At 48.3% G+C, this 22,354-nt stretch overlaps 1 protein-coding gene across 2 annotated transcripts in view; it reads left to right on the forward strand.

Moving 5' to 3' along the window:
* Positions 1 to 22,354, forward strand: part of IQSEC3 (IQ motif and Sec7 domain ArfGEF 3) — a gene marked incomplete at both ends in the record, with an annotated part of 103,443 nt that overhangs the window by 47,058 nt on the left and 34,031 nt on the right. For both annotated transcript variants that reach the window (XM_081310908.1, XM_081310907.1), the window contains 2 exons: positions 8,489 to 8,765; positions 20,525 to 21,648. In XM_081310908.1, coding sequence (XP_081167034.1) covers positions 8,489 to 8,765; positions 20,525 to 21,648 — 1,401 coding nt within the window. The remainder of the gene's footprint in view (positions 1 to 8,488; positions 8,766 to 20,524; positions 21,649 to 22,354) is intronic.

Below are 22,354 nucleotides of genomic sequence, written 5' to 3' on the forward strand. Positions count from 1 at the left end.
TTGAGCCCAGAGAAGTGGCTGTGATTCTTTTGACAGGAAATCCCTGGAGACAAACCAAACCTGCTAGCACCTTTTGGAACAGCTGGGGAACCAAAGCCTGGAGTCTCCAAGGAGTCAACAAGGAGAGAAAATAACTTACTCTCTCAGAGCCCTGGGGGACTGGGCGGGAGAAGCGGCTGTCACAACCAGTGAAGTCAGGACAGACTCTGGAAGTGGCTGAGCCCAGAAAGCCACATCTACCCTCCTCCAGGGGTTCCTATTCTCAGCCCTGACTTCTGGCTTCGTGATGGCCGACAAGGGGCCACAGGCCAGGGGAAGGGCTGGCTGGCTCGGATCAAATGACATAAGGAAGACATGGAAAGGCTTCTACTGTGGCCTTGGCTGTTGGGGGCAGGGGAGGTGGAGCCAGTTGATGGCTGTAAGCAGGAGCAGGGATGGACAGTGTGGGCCCCTGGCCCATGTGAAGGGCACAGGAAGATGGAGGAAGCTGGGCTTCTCCTTCCTCCCAGATGTCAGAGCATCTTGTCAAACTTCCCACTTGATGATGGGAACAGGGCCACGTGGAGAGGGGGCATGATTTGCCCAAGGTGACACAGGAGGCAGAGGGTGGGACTCCATCTGACTCCCAGGGCAACATTTTTGAGCCTGTTCTTTGAATCAGCATGGAATGAACTGACACTGGTCCTCTGTTTACCTCAAACACTCTTAGCACCGTCTGGGACCCCAAACGATGCTTGGCTTCCCACGCTCAGTGCCTTCATTTTGACCACCTAAAAATCACTGCATTGATTCAAAGGAGGGAGCAAAATAAGTGTTTTAGTAACGGTTGAAAAATCTTGAGGGGGATTTGAAGCATGTTGTTAGCTTTTGTCTGGAAAATGCTGCATTTCTTTGTCCCAGAAGAGCTTTGAGAATGGCTGGCAGAGCCAGGGATAATCAGGTGCAATTGGCTAGGGCCTCAGGAGGAGCCTCCCAGCCTGAGCATGCCTCCAACCTTCAAAACCCTGCTAGCAAGAGCTCCCATCATTACAGCCATTGCAGAGATGGGCAAACTGCCCTCAACTTGACCTCCCACAAGTGCCCATCATATCAAGACCAGCGATCCCCTCAGGGGTTTAGCCTCCAGGGCCTCTTTATTTCCTTCTCCCAACTCTCTGCCACCCAAGCCAGCCTCTGGCAGGAGAAAGATGGGCCTAGATGTGCCCTCTCCCTCTCCCATGCCTCCCCCTTCCCAAGCAGAGCTCCCCCCCCCCCCCCCCCCCCCCCCCGTTCTCACTCAGCAGCTCTGCATTTGTTCCTGTCCCTTCAGCTCCTGGCATTGGATAACCTGGCCTGCCAGAGCCTGCCCGGAACCGCAGAGGGGACACTCACTACCCAGAGTCAGTTCCCTGGCAGGGGTTGTATGAATACTGGTGCATACCTGCCTGTTTCTGTATAAAGGCTACCCATGGGTCTTTGGTCTTTATCACTTTCCTGGAAAAGAGATATTTGCATCCCTGTTTTGCAGATGAGTTGTAAGATAGGTATGTTCACTCAAGACCACCCAACTAGTAAGTTGCAGACCTGGGGGCCTTGCTCCTCTCAAGTTCTCTTACCTCTGAATGAAGATCCCCTCAGCACTAAGAATAATGACCACCAGTGTCTGAAAAGCCTGGTGGTGTATGGTACCCAAACATTTTCTCTGTATGACCAGAGCTGCCTACAGCCCTTGATCAGTTCTCAGCATATGGAAAGTATGCCATGATTACTGATCCATTACAGTATTTTTAGCCTGGGTCCATGAAGTCTGTATAGCCCCTGATGTGAAGGTAATCATTGACATGTCTCTAGGAAGAGAACCCAGAACTTTCAGCCAAGGTGTCTGGAGCCCAGAAAAGTTCTATAGGTCAGGGAGCTAAGAGACCAGGGTAATTCCAGATATCAAGAAAAGGAAAAGAGAAAGAAACCCTAGGTATCTATTATGGGGCTGAGTTCTCCAGAAAGCAGATTCTGAGCTTAGTGTGTGGACTTTTTGCTAGGGTATGCTTGGGATGAGTCTCCACAGAAGCCTAGACCTGGGCAAAGACCAACTGCAAATGTCCAATAGTAGCCTTGGCCAATCACACCATGAGTTCTGGATGGAGACTTATCAAACGTGCCCTATGTTGGGTCAGAATGGCTGGGTCTGTACATTCCCATCTCAGTTGGTCATCAGATATGCACAGCTCTGGAAGGATGTGACCATGGGCCAGGAAGTTCTCTGTTAACTGAAACAATCCCTGGTGGGGACAATCTCTGAGGGATGATAGAACTGACAGCTGAAGACAATTCCCAACAGTACTCCTACTAGCTGGGCAAAAGGTCCTGCCACAAAGGAAGGTCTAGGTGGTGCTTTGCCAAGTCTACCTTCCATCTCAGTATCTCTGTCCTTGAGAAAGTACATAGGTTAAATGCTGTACATCTGCCCACCTATCCATCCCCCGCAGCCAGCCAGCCAACCATTTATCCAGCTAGCTGTTTATTCAAAATTTATGAAACACATCTTACAAACCAACCTATTGTGAAAAGCACCTGCGATTAAAAGGTGAACATGGCAGAGTCTGATAGAGAAGAGAGACACATTAGAGCACAAAGTGGTCATTGCTAAAAGAGAATCAAGTGCCAAGGATTATCAGAGCACATGAGAGATGGGTCTGACTTCCTGGGGGGCAGCAGGTGAGTCTTGAAGGAGTTAACAAGGCAGAGAAAGGCCTGGGTGGAAGGGCAGGGGGGGCATGGAGAGAAGGTACTTCAGATGGAGGTGATCCTCTGAGAGGTGCAATTGTCTGAAAGGGCTTGATGGACATGGGGACAGTGTGGGTAAAGTGGATAGGTCACTTGGTGGTGATGAGACTGGAAAGGGAGACAGAGTATGATTGTGAGTGGACTTTATCCATCAGTACTCTGCAGTCACTGGTGGGTTTTGAGCAGAGAATTGGCATTAAAGCACTTGCATTTTCAGAAGTCAGCTCTGATGGGAAATGACAGAAAGGATGAAGAGGTCCCTGGGACCCTGGGGGGAGTTGTCTATGTGCCAGGACCAGGCATGCACAGCAGGTGCCTAGCATCCCTCTGAGCATAAGCCAGCTTCTCCCCTGAGTCACCTTCTTTTGATGGGATGTTTGGGTTCATCACGCAGGTCACTGTGATCTTGAGCGCATGTAATGTTCCTCTGAGCAACTGCTTGTTCCCCATTTTCTCAAAGATTTTCACTTCCTGTACTAGAATCCTGTGTTCTCATGCAGGGGCTGACCTCCACTGATGGCCCAGGCCCCTGCAGATGTATCAGCCTAATGTCTCAAGGACAAGCAAAGCTTTCTAAGAACTCCCTCATCAGGGTGCCATTCACATTCTATTTTTTCCTTCTACGGTTTTACTTATATTGCCGCTCAAGGAATTTTTTTTCAGCATCTGGATGGGGAGCCTAAGAGAGCCAAGATCTTGAGGACCCTCCCCTGCCATCACCCTGGAGCTCAGTGGAGGGGCTTAAAAGAAGTTATTCACTTTTTTTAAAGTGCTATGTCCGAGGTCCCCAAGACCACTCCAAGCTTTTGTGATCCATTAGGAGGATTCCCAGAACTCAGCATCTGATCAGCTACATGGCTTGACTTGTCATAAAGACAGGACATAAGGCAGAAGCTCAGCCAAGGGGAAAGGCACATGGAATAAGGCCTGGAGGAAGGCCAAAGGTACCATGCAATGAAGTCAGACCAGGCTGCCCAGAGCCTTCTCCCAGTGGAGTCATGCAGTTCTTCCAGCATCGAATTGTGAGAAGTGTGAAGTGTTGTCTCCCAGGGAGGCTCATTGGGAGCAGAGTGCCCAGGGATTTTTCATGGAAGCTGGTCCTATAGATGCCCTCTGCCTAGTAGGTACCTGAGTTCTAGACTCCCAGAAGGAAAGCAGGCATTTACATAAACCATTTTGTGCAACGGTTTAGGCAGCGAGCCATCTTCATCATTGAGGGAATGATGGTAACATTCCCGAAATCCAAGTTTCCAGATGCCAATCAAAGACTGGCCTTTTAAGAAGGGCTTTCCAAGGATAGCAGTCCCAGGCCTGCTGTGAGAACTCCTTTCTTTACAAATGAATACTCTGTGACGGACTTGTGTGTCTTCAGTCTCTTTTAAATGTTTTTATTAGTGCATTATAGTTATACACACTACTGGAGTTCACTTTGACATAATCACACAGGCGAAGAATATGATGTGCTTCACTTCAGTCCCCAGTACTTCCTCTTTCCCTTCCCTCCTTCCTCCTCCTGTTTCTCTATTACTTTCCAAGTATACATCTTCCAAAGGAGGAAAATATAGCCAGACATTGTGGTACACGCCTTTAATCCCAGAGGCTCAGGAGGCTGAGGCAGGAAGATCTCAAGTTCAAAGCCAGCCTCAACAATGGGGAGGCACTAAGCAACTCAGTGAGACCCTGTCTCTAAATAAAATACAAAATAGGGCTGGGGATGTGGCTCAGTGGTTGGGTGCCCCTGAGGTCAATCCCCAGTATCAAAAAAATTACACACACACACACACACACACACACACACACAAACACTCTAGAACTTCATGGACAAATCATGTAATATGTCCCTTTTATAATTACTGTACAATTTAGCATTTTAGTAGTCTCTACTACATCTAAGTTTTAATAAATTTAGATGTCCAACTGAAAAGAATAAGAAAGAAGATATTCATGTCACAGAATGAAAGAATGAATGAACCCCATCCACAGGATTCTTGTCCTAAAAAATCTAACCCCCTAGCGATGGCAGCTGCTTATGTGTGGGCTCAATCCAGCAACTTCTAGAAGCTGAAGAGACTATGTCTTGGAAGGAAAGATGTTCTGGATTCTGTGGATTGAAGAAGATGGTCCCTAAGAAATAGATGATCCAACCTTCTGTAATAGCCTAGGATGAAGATTCCAACCTTTCCTCAGACTATCTGTAAACATGGAGTGCAGAGAGGAAAACAGCCAAGAACATTCTAGTGATCCTCAGCTACTAACATTCTACTGATGCTCTGAGCACTCAGGCCTCTTCTGTTCCCTGACAAAGTGACCAAAGCACTGGTCTACGCTATGGACAAATGCCCATCCAGGAAGTGCCTCACATTGTGGTGGGCATAGCTAATGGGCCTGCCCTTGCAGGTGCTTAGCACACAGAGATTCCTCAGAGGCCATGGATCCCATGATCTGGTGCCATCTAAAATCTCTTCACTGTGTTGCTGCTCCAGTGGGTCATCTGGAGGGCTGCAAAAGGCCATGAACTATGATGGAAAACCCATGTTTCAGTTTTGTGAAGGTTGACAGGAAGGCCAAGTGTGGAGAACCCTCCATATTATTTTTCTGCGGATTTCTTTGAGACTATATGTTGTAGGGGTCTAGCTCAAAAAGAAAGCAGCCACCACCACTGTCACCATTTATCAAGGACTTCTGAGTGCCAGGCACTGTCCTAGGGGCTGTGCATGCCTTATCTGTTCCCATTGGCAACCTTGCAAAATTCTTATTAGGATATCCATTTTGCAGATGAGGAAATAAAGCCACAAGGAAGACAGGCAACTTGCCCAACATCACATAGGAAGTAGCAGAGCCATTTTTAACCCTTTCCTGACATGAAAACTCATGTCTTTTGTCCTCTACTATATAACCCGAGACTTTGCCATATTGGTGAGTGCTCTCCAGGTTTCCATGGCCTCCTTCCACCAAACAGCCTATAGGGAAGTCTAGGGCAGGAAGGCAAGGACAAGATCCCCTTTCCAACACTTTCATTATACATCTGGAAGGTTCCAGCCTGTTGGGTCCCTGTGCATAAGCAGACAAAGGTGGAGTGTGTTCTTAGCTAGAGAACCTGGATCCCTGGGGCTGGTGGGCTCTGGTGGACTGGCCTCTGTACACGGTGTGTGCCTATGTGCATGCCTGAGTTGGCTGTGTACAGCCTCGCTCCCAGGCCTTGTGAATGAACTCAAGGAAGAAGGCCTTGTAGCTTTTGTCTATATCCAGAGGGGCAGCCACAAACAGAGGCTCATGCCAAGGGACTCTGTTATTTCTAAAAGTTGATTTGTTTTAATGCCAATAATTTATTTGGGACAAGGTGACCCCAGGAAGTACCCATAGGAGAGTGGGAAAACAAGGTATAGAAGAGAAGGAAGCCAATGTGGTCTTTGTAAATGATCCAGTCACTGCTTTGGGCAGCCAGGGATCAGTTCCTTAGGGACTTTGGAAAATGGTGTAGAATCTGCCTCACAGTTATCCCACCCAAAGGACAAGGGTGCTGTGGCGTTTACCCCCTACCCTTCATTGTCATTAGCTGAGTGCAGCCATTGAGCGCCATCAATTACCTAGAATCTGTTGCCAGGCATATTCCAACAATCAAAGCAAGAAAAGGGCTATTATTATAGATATTTGTGGCCCTGAGTAGCCACTAGTTCCCTAAAGAGTCTTGGAAACCTTCTGGAGTGAAGAAGCCTTGGGTGTCTGTGCTGAGAACAGGCTGGAGAAGAGACGGTGAGGCGGAGTGCTCCTCAAGGCCCTGGAACAAGTTGTGCTGGTGGTGGAAAAGGACTATTTTCGTGTTCTCTGAGGGAAGAAAGGGCATGTGCTACAGCAAGAGGAGTTGAAGTTAGATCTTAAAAAGGAATTTCTGGTGATGCTAATGGAAAAAAAAAAAAACATATCAAAGATGCCCAGACCTACATCCAACCATGCAGCTTGACTGGTAGCCACACGAGAAATGGTGGAGCAAAGAACTCTGCAGTAGCAACGAGGGTTCCCTATTGCCAAGGTCAGTCCATAAGCCATCCTCCAGCTGTGAGGGTTCAGGGGGGTGTAGGAGGACAGATGGAGATCAGGTAAAGAGAGCACTTTTCATCCCACTCCTGGTTATTCTCGCACATCTCTGGGCACCCCAAGAGGAAGAAGTCCTTCTTCTGAGATGATTTGGAGAAACTTCCATGAAGGCAAAATTTCAGAAGAAATAAGTCCTGAAGTTGCCCATTTCTCTGTGCCAAAGTGCCCCACCTCCTTGGGCCCCCCGCTTCTCAACTCTGTAAAAGAGGAAGGGTTGCCAGGCTGCATTAGATGACCCTAAGTCCCCTTCCAGTCCTGACCTCTATCCCTGTCTATGTAGAGGCCACTCCCAGGACCCTGGGGTTCTTTTTAATTCACTCATCAACAAGTATTGATTGAGTACTCAGTGTTTGTCCAACACTCACTGGGGAGATGAGAATCAAATAAAATCAGGCCCTGGCTTCTAAGAAGGGCTAGAAAGGGGAAAAGTAGTTTATTTATTGAGCATGTACTCTATGCTGAGCACCTTACATATATGGACTCCTATATTCCTCACTACAACCCCACAAGGTAGGCATTAGTACATCCATTGCACAGATGAGGAAACCAAGGATCAGAGGCAAAACAGCCTGCCCAAAGCCACTCAGTAGTTGGGCTTGGATTTGAGCCCCTACTGGTAAGCATGATGCTGCTCCTCCTCCAAGAAATAGGCAGCAACTCTCTAAGGACAGGCCCTATCTAGTGTTCTTCTAGAAGGCAGGGCAGTGAAAGCTGCAGTCACCTGGGTAGGCTCCTGGAGAAGGTGGTTTGGTTTGGAGCCTTGAGGGAGGGGCTAACTTGGAGATTGTTGGGGGATAAAAGCAACCTGAGTTCATTAGCTCCCCAGAGTATGCTGCAGTGTGGCTGCTTCTGTCAGAGAGCTGTCTTCTTAGGTAAGCAGGAGGGCAGCAGCCATGCTCAGCCTGCTAGTGGCTCCTTGAAGAGAAGAGGGGCCAGGAGAGAGCAGATGCCTCCCTCAGCCCAGCAGGACCAGACCCCTCTTCCTCAAAGACCCAGCTCCCCAAACCAGAGTCCATCCACTCTAGAGAGGCTTACATCCAAGCCAGGCCTTTCAGTATCTCTCATTGCCCCAAACTCGTTTGGGCTAAAGATGACACTGCTTCTGTGCAAATTCACTCCCTCCAGCTTCCTAAGCTAAAGGCCCTGGAGCCAAAGCACTGATAAGTAAAGTAGTTAACACTTATATATAGCAGTGACCATGAGCCAGGCAGTTTTAAGAATTTTAACTAACTTTAGCCGTCCAAATTCCCCTTTAGGTAGGTACCATTATTCTGCCCATTTTATAGATGGGGAAACAAGAGGTTATGGAAGTTAAGTAACCGAAGTTAAATCAGGAACACATAGCTGGGAAAGGCAGATTCCAGATCTGAAGACAGTCATTCTTAACCTCTCTGCTTCTAGTTTTAAGCAGAGCATCGTGGACTCTGGCCACTGTTGAACCTTTTCTCTGAGATACCCTCCCCAAGTTCAGGTTCACCCCCTTGCCATCATCATAGCCCCTCCCTAGGGGGGACTGCAGAAGACACCCCCAGCGGCCCCCCTCACTGGAAAGGCCCAGTTGCCAGAAAAGTCAGGCCACATGCCTGTCCCCCTCTCCCCCAACCGAGCACCCGTTGCCTTTTGTTCACAGCGATGGCTCCTGCGCCCAGGCTGGTGGGGGCATGGAGGACTCCGTGGTGGCAGCGGCGGCGGTGGCAGCCGGCAGACCCAGTGCCCATGCCCCGAAGGCTCAAGCCCAGGAGCTGCAGGAGGAGGAGGAGCGGCCGGGGGCGGGGGGTGCCTCCCCGAGGGCCGGCCCCCACCGCGTGGCCTCCCCCGGCCAGCAGCAGCCTGCCCTGACAGCGCTCTGCTCCCACGCCCCTGCCGCCTCGGATTACGAACTCTCCCTTGACCTAAAGAATAAACAGGTACCCAGGGCCTCCCAGGGGGGCGGGGAGGGTGGTGAAGGGGCCCTGCCTTTGGGGGCTGTCCAGGGTACCAGGGACCTCCCGCTCTGGGCCCACCCTGCAGGCACACCCTCTTGCCCTGTTCTGCATTGAGCCACCTAATCTGCCCTTCCCTGGAGTCGGTTCCTCAGGGAATGAACCACAGGCCACTGCCCAACTCCCATCCAGGTCCTTTACACGACAGGGCTGTCCTTAGGCAGTCTATGCAGGGACTCTGTCCCCTTCATAATGTGCAGGAAGCCTAAACTTTCCCACAGGCCCCTAGTCAAGGAACCAAATGTTCACTGAAAAAGTCCTCACCTCCCCTCTACTTACAAGACAGAGCCCAGCTTACATGTCCACCCAGGGCAAGCCTAAGGCCCAGGCACACAGGTGCAAATGAGGTGTGAGCCAGTGTCCTTTTCTAGGTAGACAGAGGATTCCCAAGATTAACCCAGTTCAGGGAGTCTAGAGATCCCCCAAATCCCATGGAGGAGTTCTTGGCCTTCATTTGCTGTTCTGCAAAGCAGGAGGGAAAAGTGGTCAGTCAGACCTGGGGTCCCACTGAGCCTAAAACAAAGATGATGCCGTTGTATGTTTTAATGGACAATTAAGGGACCGGAAGGAAAGTCTTAAAATTCAGCCCTCAGAACAAAGCACAGGGTGCAGACAGTCGTGTGTGTGTGTGTGTGCACACACACACATGCTTAGAGAAAGACATGATTATGTGATGCTCTTAAAAAATAGCTTTGAACTTGGAGACAGAAATGCGATTCAATCCTTGTTGTTCCTCTGCTAACCTGTGATTTGGGGGATGATAGTTAAGCACTCTGGGACTGGTTTCCTCATCAGCAAAATTGGGAACTAGACTTTGAATCACCTCTAAGATCCCCACTGGCTCTGGAATGTGTAGGATCCAAAGAATCGTTCTTTAATCCAGTGGACTAGGTGAATCTTAGGAAAGGAAGCAAGTAGTAAAGTTATAGGACTGGGTCAAGCCAAATTAACCTCTTTTCTTTCTTTTGGCATCGATCCAGGCCATTATCTTGGATTAGGGGCCAGCTGTATCAGTGCATCTGGCTTTCAGTGAAGTGTTTTAAAAGAATCTCCCATGATATTTATGTGAACCAGAAATGAATAGATGGATTAAGTGACAATGTAATCATATGTGTTGTTCTCAACCAGAACTAACTCTCTCTCTCTCTCTCTCTCTCTCTCTCTCACACACACACACACACACACACACACACACACACACACACACTGGTTTTCTATCAGTGCCACTTCCAGTGGAGTTAAGTGAGTGCTGTCCTTGGTCCTGTCCAAGTCAATCATTTTGACAAAGAACTGAACAAAGGCGTGAAAGTTACATTTCCCAAACTTTCCAAACTTTCTAACGGCATAAAGCTGAAGGAGAACAGCTAGCATCTTGATCATAGAATCTAAGATTTTTTTAAAAATATCTTATCAGAAGGATATTTAAATGAAAAAATTCAAATTAAATAGGAAGAAATCTAAAGTTTTGCTTGTAACTTAGAAAAGGCTGGAGCACTAGTACATAGGTGGGCAGGCCAGGTTCTGGGAGAAAGGCTTTAGGGTTTCAGTCTACTGTGACCTCAGGGTGCACCAGAATTAAGTGGAGCAGCTGCCAACACAGCGCACACACCTTCAGCATCCTTCACAGGAGGGCGAATAAGGCCCCAGCCTCAGGGTTACTGGCCAGGGCCTTGTCTGCACCCTGTGCTTTGTTCTGAGGGCTGAATTTAAAGGTGAAATGAGAATCCTGAGTTTCCTGAAGAAGGAGAGCAAAATGAGTTGGGATCAAATGAAGAAATTCTTGAGAGGAAAGAAAACAAGTTTTAAATATGGAAGTACTGGCGTGTGAAAAAGTGACTAGATGTGTTTTTCATCATTCCAGGTAAAAATCATGGTACTGTGATAGCTTTAGGAAGGGAAGGTCTTAACTTATTTAGCAATTAAAATATAGAATACCCAGTAATAAGGTTTTTTTTTATTATTAGACGATCCATCAGGAACATGACAGTGTGACCTGGGAGTCACTTGGCCCAGATGAGAGTCCATGCACTTCCACACCACTCTCTGGTCTCCTTGAAGACACAGACTATCTTGCATTCATTTTTGTACCCTTCCCTTTGCATCTAGCAGAGCATCTTAGACATAATAACATCTCATTCAGTGAGTCTTGTTTTTTAAAAAAACATGCTATACAAAGCAAGAAGTGGACAGGGTACCAAGAAAGAAAAAAACATGCTCTTACCTGCTCCTTGCAAAGATATTGCTGTTCCACTTAAGGGGTATCCAGCTCATAATTCCAAAGAATACTTGTGCTTTGGCTTGGGCAGGAGACTCATTGAATTTTGACTGACTGAGAGGCTATAGAGTATTGTGAAGAATTCTGATTGGTGTTCAGACTTTTTGATAATAGGTATAATTCTAAATGATGGTTTTGCATGTCAAGCTGGTAGGATGAGGTCAGGAAAGGTGAGGACTGGCAGAGGATATAACACAGGACCTCTTGCCAAGTGAGTCCAGCCTTGAGGAACAGCTTATGTCCCCTGGCTTGTCTGTCTTCTAGACCAAGCATAGTCTGAGGGCGAGGGAAAAGGGCCAAAGGGGAATCAATGGCTAGGGCAAGGTGATTGAGAACAGCACATATTTACAAAAGACTGGTCTCTACTTTTCTCTCTTTCTTTCTCTCTCTCTCTTTCTGCCAATGAGCTGCGTGACGTTGGGCAAGCAGCCTGACTTCTGTAGGTCTTAGCAACCTCATATATCTCCTTGGGGCTTTTCATGCTATTCTCTTTACTTCCATCTCTGAAGTTCCTACTCCCGTCAACATTCCCGCATTTGTCCTCCTTGCCTTAGGAATCACCTAGGTACTTCTTCCTCCTCTCTGGCAGCCTCCCAACCCTCCCAAGGCTGCCCAGGACACCCATTACATGCAGGTGATCTCTGTCACTGCTCTTCAGCCTTGGATTTTTATTTCCTGCTGACTTGACTTCTCCTTGAAGTCAGGGCAAGGGGCTTATTCATTATTATTCTCCAGGTCCTAGAACAGTGCCTGGCATGAAGAAGATGCTCAAGAGGGAGGAAAAACCTAGTGACATAAGGAGAGATGGGGAGGGGATCTTGCCTATGCCCCTGGGAAAACTCCCACTGGTTCCCCTTCTTGAGCGGTGCCTCTTTCAACCTCGTCTCCAGATTGTAGCTGAATCTAACCATGCTGTGCCCTGGTGTGAAAGCCCTCGGTGGCTTCCAGCTGTGTGCAGTACAAAGGCTTCTGCAGGCTCCCCGTCACAGACCCAACCCTACACTAGAGTCCCAGCCATTCCTATGGCCATTCCCTGAACCGTCCAGGTGTGCTTTGCCTCTGGGCCTTCCCCATACCTTGGTGGATGTTACTTCCTCTGCTGAGAATGTTCCTTGCCTATCCACAGTCCTGCTTCACCTGGGTGGTCTCCACACATACTTAGGCTCAAGGGGCATCCACTGAATGCCCATAGTTTACTCTGCTATCTGATATTTGTCCCACTCATAAGGACAAGAACCATGTTGTTCTCAAGCCACTGGGTGGAGCAGCTTGTGCACCGAACACCTCCAGGGGCGCCATTCACTTCATAGTCCACCAGAAGAGCAGGTGGCTCCCAAGTTGTGCATGCAAAACTGCCCTTATCTTTCCCACCACTGTTCTCCAACACCCAGCACAGTTCCTGGAGCTTCGGAAATGCTCAATATGGAGAACGCATGAATGAATGAATGAGCAAACAAACAAATGCATGAATGAGGCCCAGCCTTGAGTTTCTCTGTTCCTGAATGTCCTTTTCCAAAGCCCTTCCCTATTTTAGTCTGCTATTTTGCCACTGTGACTAAAAGGCCCAACCAGAACAATTGTAGAGGAGGAAAAGTTTATTTAGGGGCTCATGGTTTCAGAGGTCTCCGTCCATAGACAGCAGACTCCATTTCTTGGGGTTCAAGGTGAGGCTGAATGTCATGGTGGAAGAGTGTGATAGAGGGAAGCAGATCACATGATGATCAGAAAGCAGAGAGAGATTCCATTTGCCAGATACAAATATACACCCCATAGCCATGCCCCAATGACATACCTCCTCTAGCCACACCCCTCCTGCCCCCAGTTACCACTCAGTTAATCCCATCAGGTATTAATCACTGATTAGTTTGGGCTCTAACCCAAACATTTCTCCTCCAAACCTTTTTACATTGTCTCACACTTGAGCTTTTGGGGGGCACCACATCTAAATCATAACAAGAAGATTTTCTTACCCTGCCCCATTGTCCTCTGCTCCTTCTATCCAGGACCCTCTTGCTCTCTCTCTCTCACAGAGATTTTTGGGGTTAATCCTAGGGGGACAGAGGACCCCTTCAGAAAAGTGGCTGTGGCAAGGATGTAGAGGGCCCCAGTGTGATTTCCAAATTCATTCAAGCCCTTGAGGGAGTTTGAATCTGGTCTGCACACTGTTGATCCACAGTCCATCCTGGCCCTTGAGGGAGTTTGAATCTGGTCTGCACACTGTTGATCCACAGTCCATCCTGGCCGTGCAAGTTGCAAAGCTGTCTGTGCTGGTCAAGCACCGTGAGGCTGTGGAGCTACGGTCAGCAGCATCCAGGTCTTGTTCTCCAAGTCTGGGCCCTCGACAGAATCCACGTTCTCCCAGATAGCAGTCCCCCTCCCAAGAGATCTCACACCCTCAGCCACAGGGCCCAGTCTCCATGGGGCACCTCTCCAAGGAGGAGTGATTGGCTACATTTCTAAGTCACTTCCCCTCTCTGAGCCTCATCCATGCCGGAGCCAAGAATGTCTCTAGGCTCCTTCCAACTCCAAAGGAGGGCCCTGGAGCATGAGCCTGCAGGGCATGGTGGTGAAGGCAAGGCTCATCAGGGCTTGTACCCCCATTCAGTTTTAGATAATAGCATTGATAGTGGCCCTGTGCTTAGTCTGGGTTCACCATGATGTAAGAAACACAGTCCCAGTCCTCAAGGAGGTTCCAGTGGTGGGTACTGGCATGCAGGCAGTACCAGCTAGTGCTAACTGAGCTGTGTGTCAGGCACGGGGCTGAGCACGTGCCATGAACAGTCTCCCAGGTCTGTATGATATCCCTGTGGGGTGGGCACTATTACCATCACCATTTCAGGGATGAAAAGAGTGAGACACAGCTCTAGGAAGTAGTGCAGCCAAGATGAAGAATCCACAGACCATGATTTTAATCCAGTACCTTCTATCACCCCTTGCTATTGCAGTGAAGGGCATAGCCTCCTTGGAAAGAGATGCACAGGGCCTATGGAGCAGCAGCCTCCTGGGGCAGCTCAATGTGAGGGAGTCTCTGTGACCCTGGGATTAGCTGATCATACTACTCCCCCCATGCCTGCCTGGCTGTAGTCAGGAGAGGTTCCCAAGGGCAGCCTTTCCTGCTGAGTGCTTACCATGTTTCAGTTAGTGAGCCAAGAGGTGGGCACACAGGAGAGACACAATCCCAGGCCTGAGGGAGACCACAGTCCTGTCCAGCACAGGTCCACCTCTCCTGTGGGCCTCCTGAACAACCCCAAAGTGCCTCTTCCCTCCCCCAGACTCTGCTGCTCAATCTCATGCCAGGGTTTGCCTTGTCAGGTTCCAGAAGCTCATAAAACACAAGGTTCTGATGTTCTCAACTGAGAAATCTTGGATCAAAGGAGATCCTTGCTCATGTCTGAAAGTCCCCCTCACTTGGCCCATGTTCCCCAGTCCTATACCACCTCCCCTAGCTAGTTGTCCATGCCACCTCCCTACCCCTACTCCCCCCACCCCCACTCCCATACACTGACTTGGCCACCATCTCTCAGCTAACTTGTCAGGCAATCTGAAAAGAGGGAGCCTTTCTAATTAACACTGAGAAGCTCATTAGAGATAGAGCCCCTGAGCCCCACTCTGTTGCTTCTTCTGGCAGAAGCTGAGAGATTGCTCTCTTGGGAGGAGGTGAGACCATAATTACCCATGATTCATAGGGCTCAGGGAGAAATGAATAGAGCTGCTCCTTGGTCAGTGGGTTTGGAGACCCTGCATGGGACTGTCCTTGTTCCCACACCCACCTTTCTCAGCTCTTTGGCCTGACCCTGGTTAAAAACAGAATTGGAGTGTTCGGAAGGCCTGGCTTGGATAGATGGAGCTGACCTGGGGCACTGCTGAGTTCTTTAGTCCTATGAGAGTGGAGTGGGGGAGCATGGAGGGGAACAAAGGATGGGCATTTGGCTCCACACCTAGATCAGTAAGACAATCTGGACTTTCATTTCCACTGGGGTATAGAAGAAAGTTCAGTTGAGTTCATGTCCACAGACATTTATTAAGCCCAACCATGAATCTGTCATATTAGGGATAAAGAGACAGATATTAATATCTTGCCTTTGAGGGATAGTCTGTGAGTGCTAAGAGAGTTCTGGGCAGAGCAATGACCATGAGCATTGAAGGTGGGCTGCAAAGGATGGAAATGACTTATCAGGGGACAGGGCCAGCTGGGGGCACAGCCAGCATGAAACTGGAATCAGTGGGAGATGGTTGTACTAAACTGGTTGGAATAAATGGAGATGAACCAATAACTGATTTTGAATACCTTTTAGTGAGCAGTCGCTCCACGCCAGGCACCATGCTAGGTGCTATAGATGGGTCTGAGGTTGACTAAGTCGTATACTTCAAATAACTTATGCTCTATTGGAGTGTGGGGGGAAAGGTAGACAGGGAAGGATGGGTGGGATGGAATACCACAAAGATGCATGGACAAAACTGAGCATCCAAGAGAAATTTGACTCAACATTCTGTATGGGGGTCAAAGGAAAGGAGACCCTGTGTGGTTGGGGAAATTGAGAAGGCTGTGTGGAAGAGGCATATTCAAGACAGGTCTTGAAGGAAGGGGAACATTTGTACATGGAGGAAAGGGATGAGGGTGGGTGAAGTTGAGGCTGAAGGAAAAGGCTGAGCAGATGCTGCAGCAGGAGGCCCAGGGCTGGTGGGGGCAGTAGGCAGTGGAGATGGGGTATGATGAAGTTTGTGCAGTTAAAACAGAGGAGGCAGATGCCGGGTCTGGTGAATGGGGGAGGGAGAGGAAGTAGGAGAGAGTTAGAGACTGCTGGATATTCAATGAGAGTCTCATGTGGTGACATTCTGGCAAGAAAGTAGAGGATGATTGAGAAAGGACAAAGGATGGGGATGGAGGCTATAGGAGACAAAGCAAAGGACAGGGCAAAGGAGGACCCAAGGACAGACACAAGGCTCCCACCCTGAATGACGGTATAAGAGAAGACAGAAAAGTGATTAGGGTGAGGTGGAGAAAGACGATGGCTTCACATAAATGAACAGAGAGACCAATATGCTACTGGAAATGCAGGTCTAGGATCAAGGGTAGGAATGGAGATTTGGGAGTCATGTACATAACCATCAATGTCATCATCAAATACCTACCACTGACTGAGTACCTGCTATATGCCTGATGCTACATGAGAAAATAGTTTATTCCTCATAACAAGCTACAGAATCAGCAGGATGAGCTTCATTTAACAGATAAGAAAAACTGAGAGTCAGAGATGTTAATAAACTTGTCCTAGTTCAGCCAGCATGGAGGAAGAAGACGTTGGCTCATCAATCCACTAAAGTAGAGCAATGTTATGATAGTTGAAGAGCTTCTTTTAAAGAAGGCGAGAGGTGAGAAGACATTAGCCTACAGAACCTGGTGAGAGTCACCACAAAGGCTCTGCCTGAGCCACTTCTCCCTGTTAATTAGTCATTAATTATCAGCTCCCTGTCACTGCTCTAATGACTTCCAACATGGAAGTCATGGAAGATGTCAGAACTGTCTGAGAAAATATGTGTATAGAATGGCAGGTGACACACTAGCATGCGGGGATTTTTGTACCAGAGTCTAAGATTAAGGAACCATATAGGGGCAAGAAAATCAAGAGGAGAATTTCAACATCAGGAGCAAGGAGGGAGGAGGGAGATTGCCGATGGGCCATGGGAGTGGGAGCCAGAATGTGAGGAGTAGGGCAGAGGGAGTTGGATCACCGGTTTGGCATTCATTTTCAGAGGGAGGTAAAAGGTAGACTTGTCTTCCAAGAAGTGCAGTGGAAAACAAGATTTGACTAGTGCTCCAGAGGGAGGAGAGCCAAATGGAGCTCTGTTTTATCCTGGGGAGATTTTGGAGGGTGTGCACCGGCAGGTGGGAAGCAGCAAACAGAAGGGTGGAGGTTGGAAATGCAAGAAGGGGACAAGTAGTGAACATCCAGAGGAGGCAAGAGAGGAGAGGTCATCTGTACTGGGTCAGACGAGGAAGGTTTTTGAGAGTCACAAAAGACGACCTTGGGATTTTCTCTTTAATTTATTCAGTACTTATTCATTGAATTCTACTGTGTGCTGGTCAATGTCCAAGCATTGGGGATATAGAAATTAATATGGTAGGAATGGTCTCTGCCTCTATGGAGCTTAAAGTCTAGGGAGTGGGATAAATATCAGTTTTTAAAATCTTTTTTTTTCTCTTCTTGGTTGAAGCCTAGACATTGACTGGCAGAAAGAGTCTCTGAGGATTATCTCAAGTCTCTGCCTCTAAATAGGATGACACCATGCCAGGGAGATGGACCCCTTTACCATGTTGGAACACCTCAGGCAATGGGCTTCATACCTTCTCTCGGTTGCCAGTAGCATCGTATAAATCTTGGGCTAAGGTTTCCCTAGGAAACACTAATAGGCCAATGAGAAAGAGATATAAAGTCAGGGTCTCATGCCAGTTTCTTGTCACACCTGAGGAGAGGTAAAAGGGTGATGGAAGTTAAAAGGGAAGGAAGCAATTTATGATGAGTTTCCCCTCACTCTCTGTACTTTGCCTTTGGAGGACTTTCCTGGATAAGCCAAGGCCAAATATCCATTCTAGGCTTCAGGGAACATGTCAGAGTTTACCAGGAAGAATGAGCCAAGCTACAATGTTCTCACCCTTCTAACATGATTTCTGCTAGAGCAGGAACAAAATGCCTTGGAAGCAGATATCCATATTTCCTTTGGGTTCATGCAGTGCTGCTCAGATAAAGACCAAGTAGACAATTGTCCCATTGGTATTGTAGACAGAATTCCAAGATGGCCCCAGGATTCCTACCCCTGGGGTACAGGTCCTATATAATCCCCTCCTTTCAAATTTGAGTGAGACAAATGAATATAATGGCTATCACTCCTATAATATGTGATATGATATGTCCAACATGACTTTGAGTTAACCAAAAGGGTGGTCCTGGTCTAATCAGGTCTAGCCTTTAAAAGAAAGTAAAACCTTGGAAGAAATACTCCTCTGTGGGCTTTGAAAAAGCAAATTCCATGTTGCTCCTTGGTCTATACAGTAGGGAAACATGGGCAGCCTTTGTTAACTGAGGGCCTCTGACCTACAAGTGTAAGAAACTGGCTTCAGCCAAGAATAGTGAGCTTGAAAGAAGACTTAGATAAGATTGCAACCCCAGCTGACACTTTGGTTTCAGCCTAGTGACATCCTGAATACAGAACCCAGTTGAGCCATGCTCAGACAACTGATTTAGAGAAAATAAAGGGGCATTGTTTTAAGCACCTAAGTTTTTAATAGTTTGTTACACCGCAATAACCAATACACTTTCTATGGTTTTTTTGTTTGTTTGTTTGTTTGCTTGCTTGCTTGCTTGCTTGTTTTGTTTTTTGCAGTGCCAGGGATGGAACCCAGGGCCTTGCACATGCTGGGCAACTGCTCTACACCTGAGCTACGTTCCCGACCCATCCTAGTATAATTTTTAATACTTTGAAGACCCCTACAACACTAGGATCATGACACCACTGGTCAATCTTTCTTCTGCAGCTTAGAGTCTTTTGTAAAATGCAGCTACTTTTGGGAAGCCTCGTGGGTCATTTATACCTATATCTGAATAAGCTTCTAATTGCCCCTGGAGAGTAGGGCTAGGGCTGGATACAGGAGGAGAGATAGTATGACTTCCATAGGTTTGGGAATAGGAAAGGGCACTGAATGACAAGACTAGAAGAGCCAAAGACTAGCACTGGGGACTTCCCATTTTACCTGGAATTGTCACTAGAAATCGGGTTGTATCCATAAGGTCCCCTGGGTTAAAAGGACACTTCTGAAGGTCCAGGATGTGGGTCACCATCCTACCCTGCAGGGGGGAACAGTGAGCATTACAGAAGTTGTGGGTGGTATCGCTGCAGACTTTGTTGGGTTGAGGAAAGCAGGTTGCAGGGTTGTACTGAGGGGTGAACCTAGCCTTTCTTCCTCTACTCCTCATACCCATGGTCCCTAGGGAACTTGGGAGTAGTGACATTGCTCTTGCCTGGAGAGGTGAGTCTCAGTTTTTCTTTCCCAATTCTTTGTTCAGGAATAACATAATATGTAAGAGAAGGGTAAGGCTATGGATAGGACTTTTTTTTTTGATGCCGGGGATTGAGCCCATGGCCTTATGAATGCGAGGCAAGTACTCTTACCAACTGAGCTATATCCCCAGCCTATAGGACATAATTTTAGGACCCCAGAACATTTCCTTGCTTCCTAAACTTCTCTGAGAACCACAGTCTGCAATACCACCAATTAGGCCTCTCCCCTTAAACCTCCTTCCTTATTTAAAATGCAAACCCTCCAGGAGGTATGGTAATGTTAATGGTCATTCACATCTCAGGAGAATACTCTTTCTAGTCCTCTTCTGAGAGTTTTTGATAAAGGATAAAGTGAGAACATAGCAACCTAAGCACAGATAAGACCATAGGCAGGTGGCCAGAGCTGAGATAAGGTAAGCAAGGCCCCTGAACACAAACTAGTCTGTGCCAAAAATTTTCCTGGGGCCAAATCTGCTCAGGTGAGGCAACACTAACCAGTCCCACCGAACACTGTCCTGGCTGGACAGCTCCCACTGTGAATGAAAGTGTCTTGAATTGTAGAACTGCAGGACACTGTGACCTGAGACCCACACTCCTGATACACCTCCATCTTTTTATTAGTTTCATATTTATTGAGCACCTATCATATGCCAGACCCTGGGCTGGGTACTGGTAATGCAGTCAAACCCTGATCTCAATCCTTATGATGTCTGCAGGGAAAGGGAAGGACCCCAATGCAGTGACATGAATGCTGAGGAGGCAGGGAGGGAGTAGCAGCGGTTGTTTTTTGTATTTTTTTTCCTTAGCATTTCTGTTTAATTTTTAATGGTTTAATGTTTTTAAGTGTGCACCAAAGTAGAAACAATAGCACAATAAACTCACATATGGCCATAACTGAGCTCCAATGATTTTATTAATATTTTTATTAATATTAATGTTGTGTTGCTTAACCCTTCTTTTTATTACAGAATATTTTAATGCAAATTTAAGATATCATGCGTTTCACCTATAAGTACTTCAATACTCATCTCTGATGGAACATTTTTGATAACCACCACAGTAGCTATGGTTTGGATACGATCAGCAACACCTTATTCCTCTGCCCCTTGGGACATTCACCAATCCCCCACATCCTATATCCTGCCCGGCTAGAAGTCTCACCAAGGGCCTGGTATCCAAGGCCATGACATAGCAGGAATGTTCAGACAAGAGCCCCCTCGTAGTCCCCTGCAGTGCATTCCTTGGCCCCACCAAAGCTGGACCAGGTGACCCACGGAACTGATATCCGCCACTACCATCCAGGCTGTGACATCCCTTCCTAATGGATCCCTTTCCGCTGTCCTTGTTGCAGATTGAAATGCTAGAACACAAGTACGGGGGCCATCTGGTGTCCCGGAGAGCTGCTTGCACCATCCAAACCGCCTTCCGCCAGTACCAGCTCAGCAAGAACTTCGAAAAGATCCGCAACTCGCTCCTGGAGAGCCGCCTTCCGCGGCGGATCTCCCTGCGCAAGGTGCGGGCGCCCACAGCCGAGAGCCTGGCGGCTGAGAAGGCCCTGATGGAGGGCTACGGCCTCATGGGGCTGCCGCTAGTGCGCTCACCCTCCCTGCCGCCCACCTTCGCCGGCACGCTCACCGAGTTGGAGGACTCCTTCACTGAGCAGGTGCAGTCTCTGGCCAAGTCCATCGACGACGCCCTTAACACCTGGAGCCTCAAGACCCTGTGCTCCCTGCAGGAGAGCAGCGCTTACCAGATCCACCAAGCCCTGCACGCAGGCACCGGGCAGCCCTGTCTGGAGACTGAGATGCGGGAGCCTGAAAGCGCAGGCGCAGGGCCTGGAGATGAGGCCAGCGAGGCCACCACCGGCCTGCCCCAGAGCCACAGCGGCACCCTCATGATGGCTTTCCGGGACGTCACTGTGCAGATCGCCAGCCAGAACATCTCGGTCTCCTCCTCCACCGCTCTGTCTGTGGCCAACTGCCTGGGCGCCCAACCTGCCCAGGCCATAGCAGAACCCGCGGCCGGCAAAGCCGAGCAGGGCGAAGCCCCAGGGCAGGAGGCCCCGGAGGCCCCCGCTGTGGGTCAGGGGGACTCCTTCTCCCAAGACACGTGCCCAGAGGTGGCAGTCAGTGGGGCCCTTGGAGCCTCCCGGCCAGTGGCTGCGGAGTCCGCGGTGGAGGAGGCTGTGGCCACAGAGGTGGAGGAGGAAGAAGAGGAGACTGGGGAGGCAGGGAAAGGAACAGAGGCTGAGGCTGGCGACAACTCAGAGCAGCTGAGCAGTAGCAGCACATCCACCAAGTCTGCCAAGTCAGGTTCGGAAGTATCGGCTTCCGCCTCCAAGGAAGCCCTGCAGGCCATGATCCTGAGCCTGCCCCGCTACCACTGCGAGAACCCTGCTAGCTGCAAGTCACCCACGCTGTCCACCGACACGCTGCGCAAGCGCCTCTATCGCATTGGCCTCAACCTCTTCAACATGTAAGTGAGCTCTGGCCTAGGGCACCTTGGGGACCTGGAGAGGGCCTGGGAGGGACGGAAAAATGGTGGATTTGAATTTACAGGGGACTCTCTCTCCACCAAACTGGGTGCTAGGTAGTTTACCACATCATCCCAAGGTCTTTCCAGGTATTTTTGTGTCACACTTGATCACTGAGATAATATTTAGGAAGTACACATTTTATTTTTCATTATAAATTTATTTTAAGAAGAATTAGAGGGGAAAACATAAAATACAGGTTTTTTACAACTACTACTATTTAAGTTGGAGTAAGGGTTTGAAAAGTGAGAGAATTTAAAAGAAAATCCAGTGTTGAGTAAATAATGGAACAAGCTGTATGAAGATTGAGCAGGAAGCACTCAGAATAAGAAATTAGGGAAACAAACCAGGCACAGTGGCCCATGTCTTTAATCCCAGAGACTTGGTAGGCAGAGCTAGGAGGATTGCAAGTTCCAGGTGAGCCTCAGCAACTTAGCAAGATCTTGACTCAAGAATAAATAAATAATAATAATTATTATTATTTTTAAAATGACTGAGATGTAGCTCAGTGGTAAATTGCTCCTGGGTTCAATCCCCACTACCAAAGAAGAAAAAAGAAATTGAGGAAACAGCATTATTTCTTGGAATTGGTGAAATGAGGGACTGGGTGAAGGAGAGAGAGTGTGTGAAAAGAATACAGGTAGAGAT

The sequence above is a fragment of the Spermophilus citellus genome, assembly GCF_964194105.1.
Source record: "Spermophilus citellus genome assembly, chromosome: 10".
Lineage (NCBI taxonomy): Eukaryota > Metazoa > Chordata > Mammalia > Rodentia > Sciuridae > Spermophilus > Spermophilus citellus.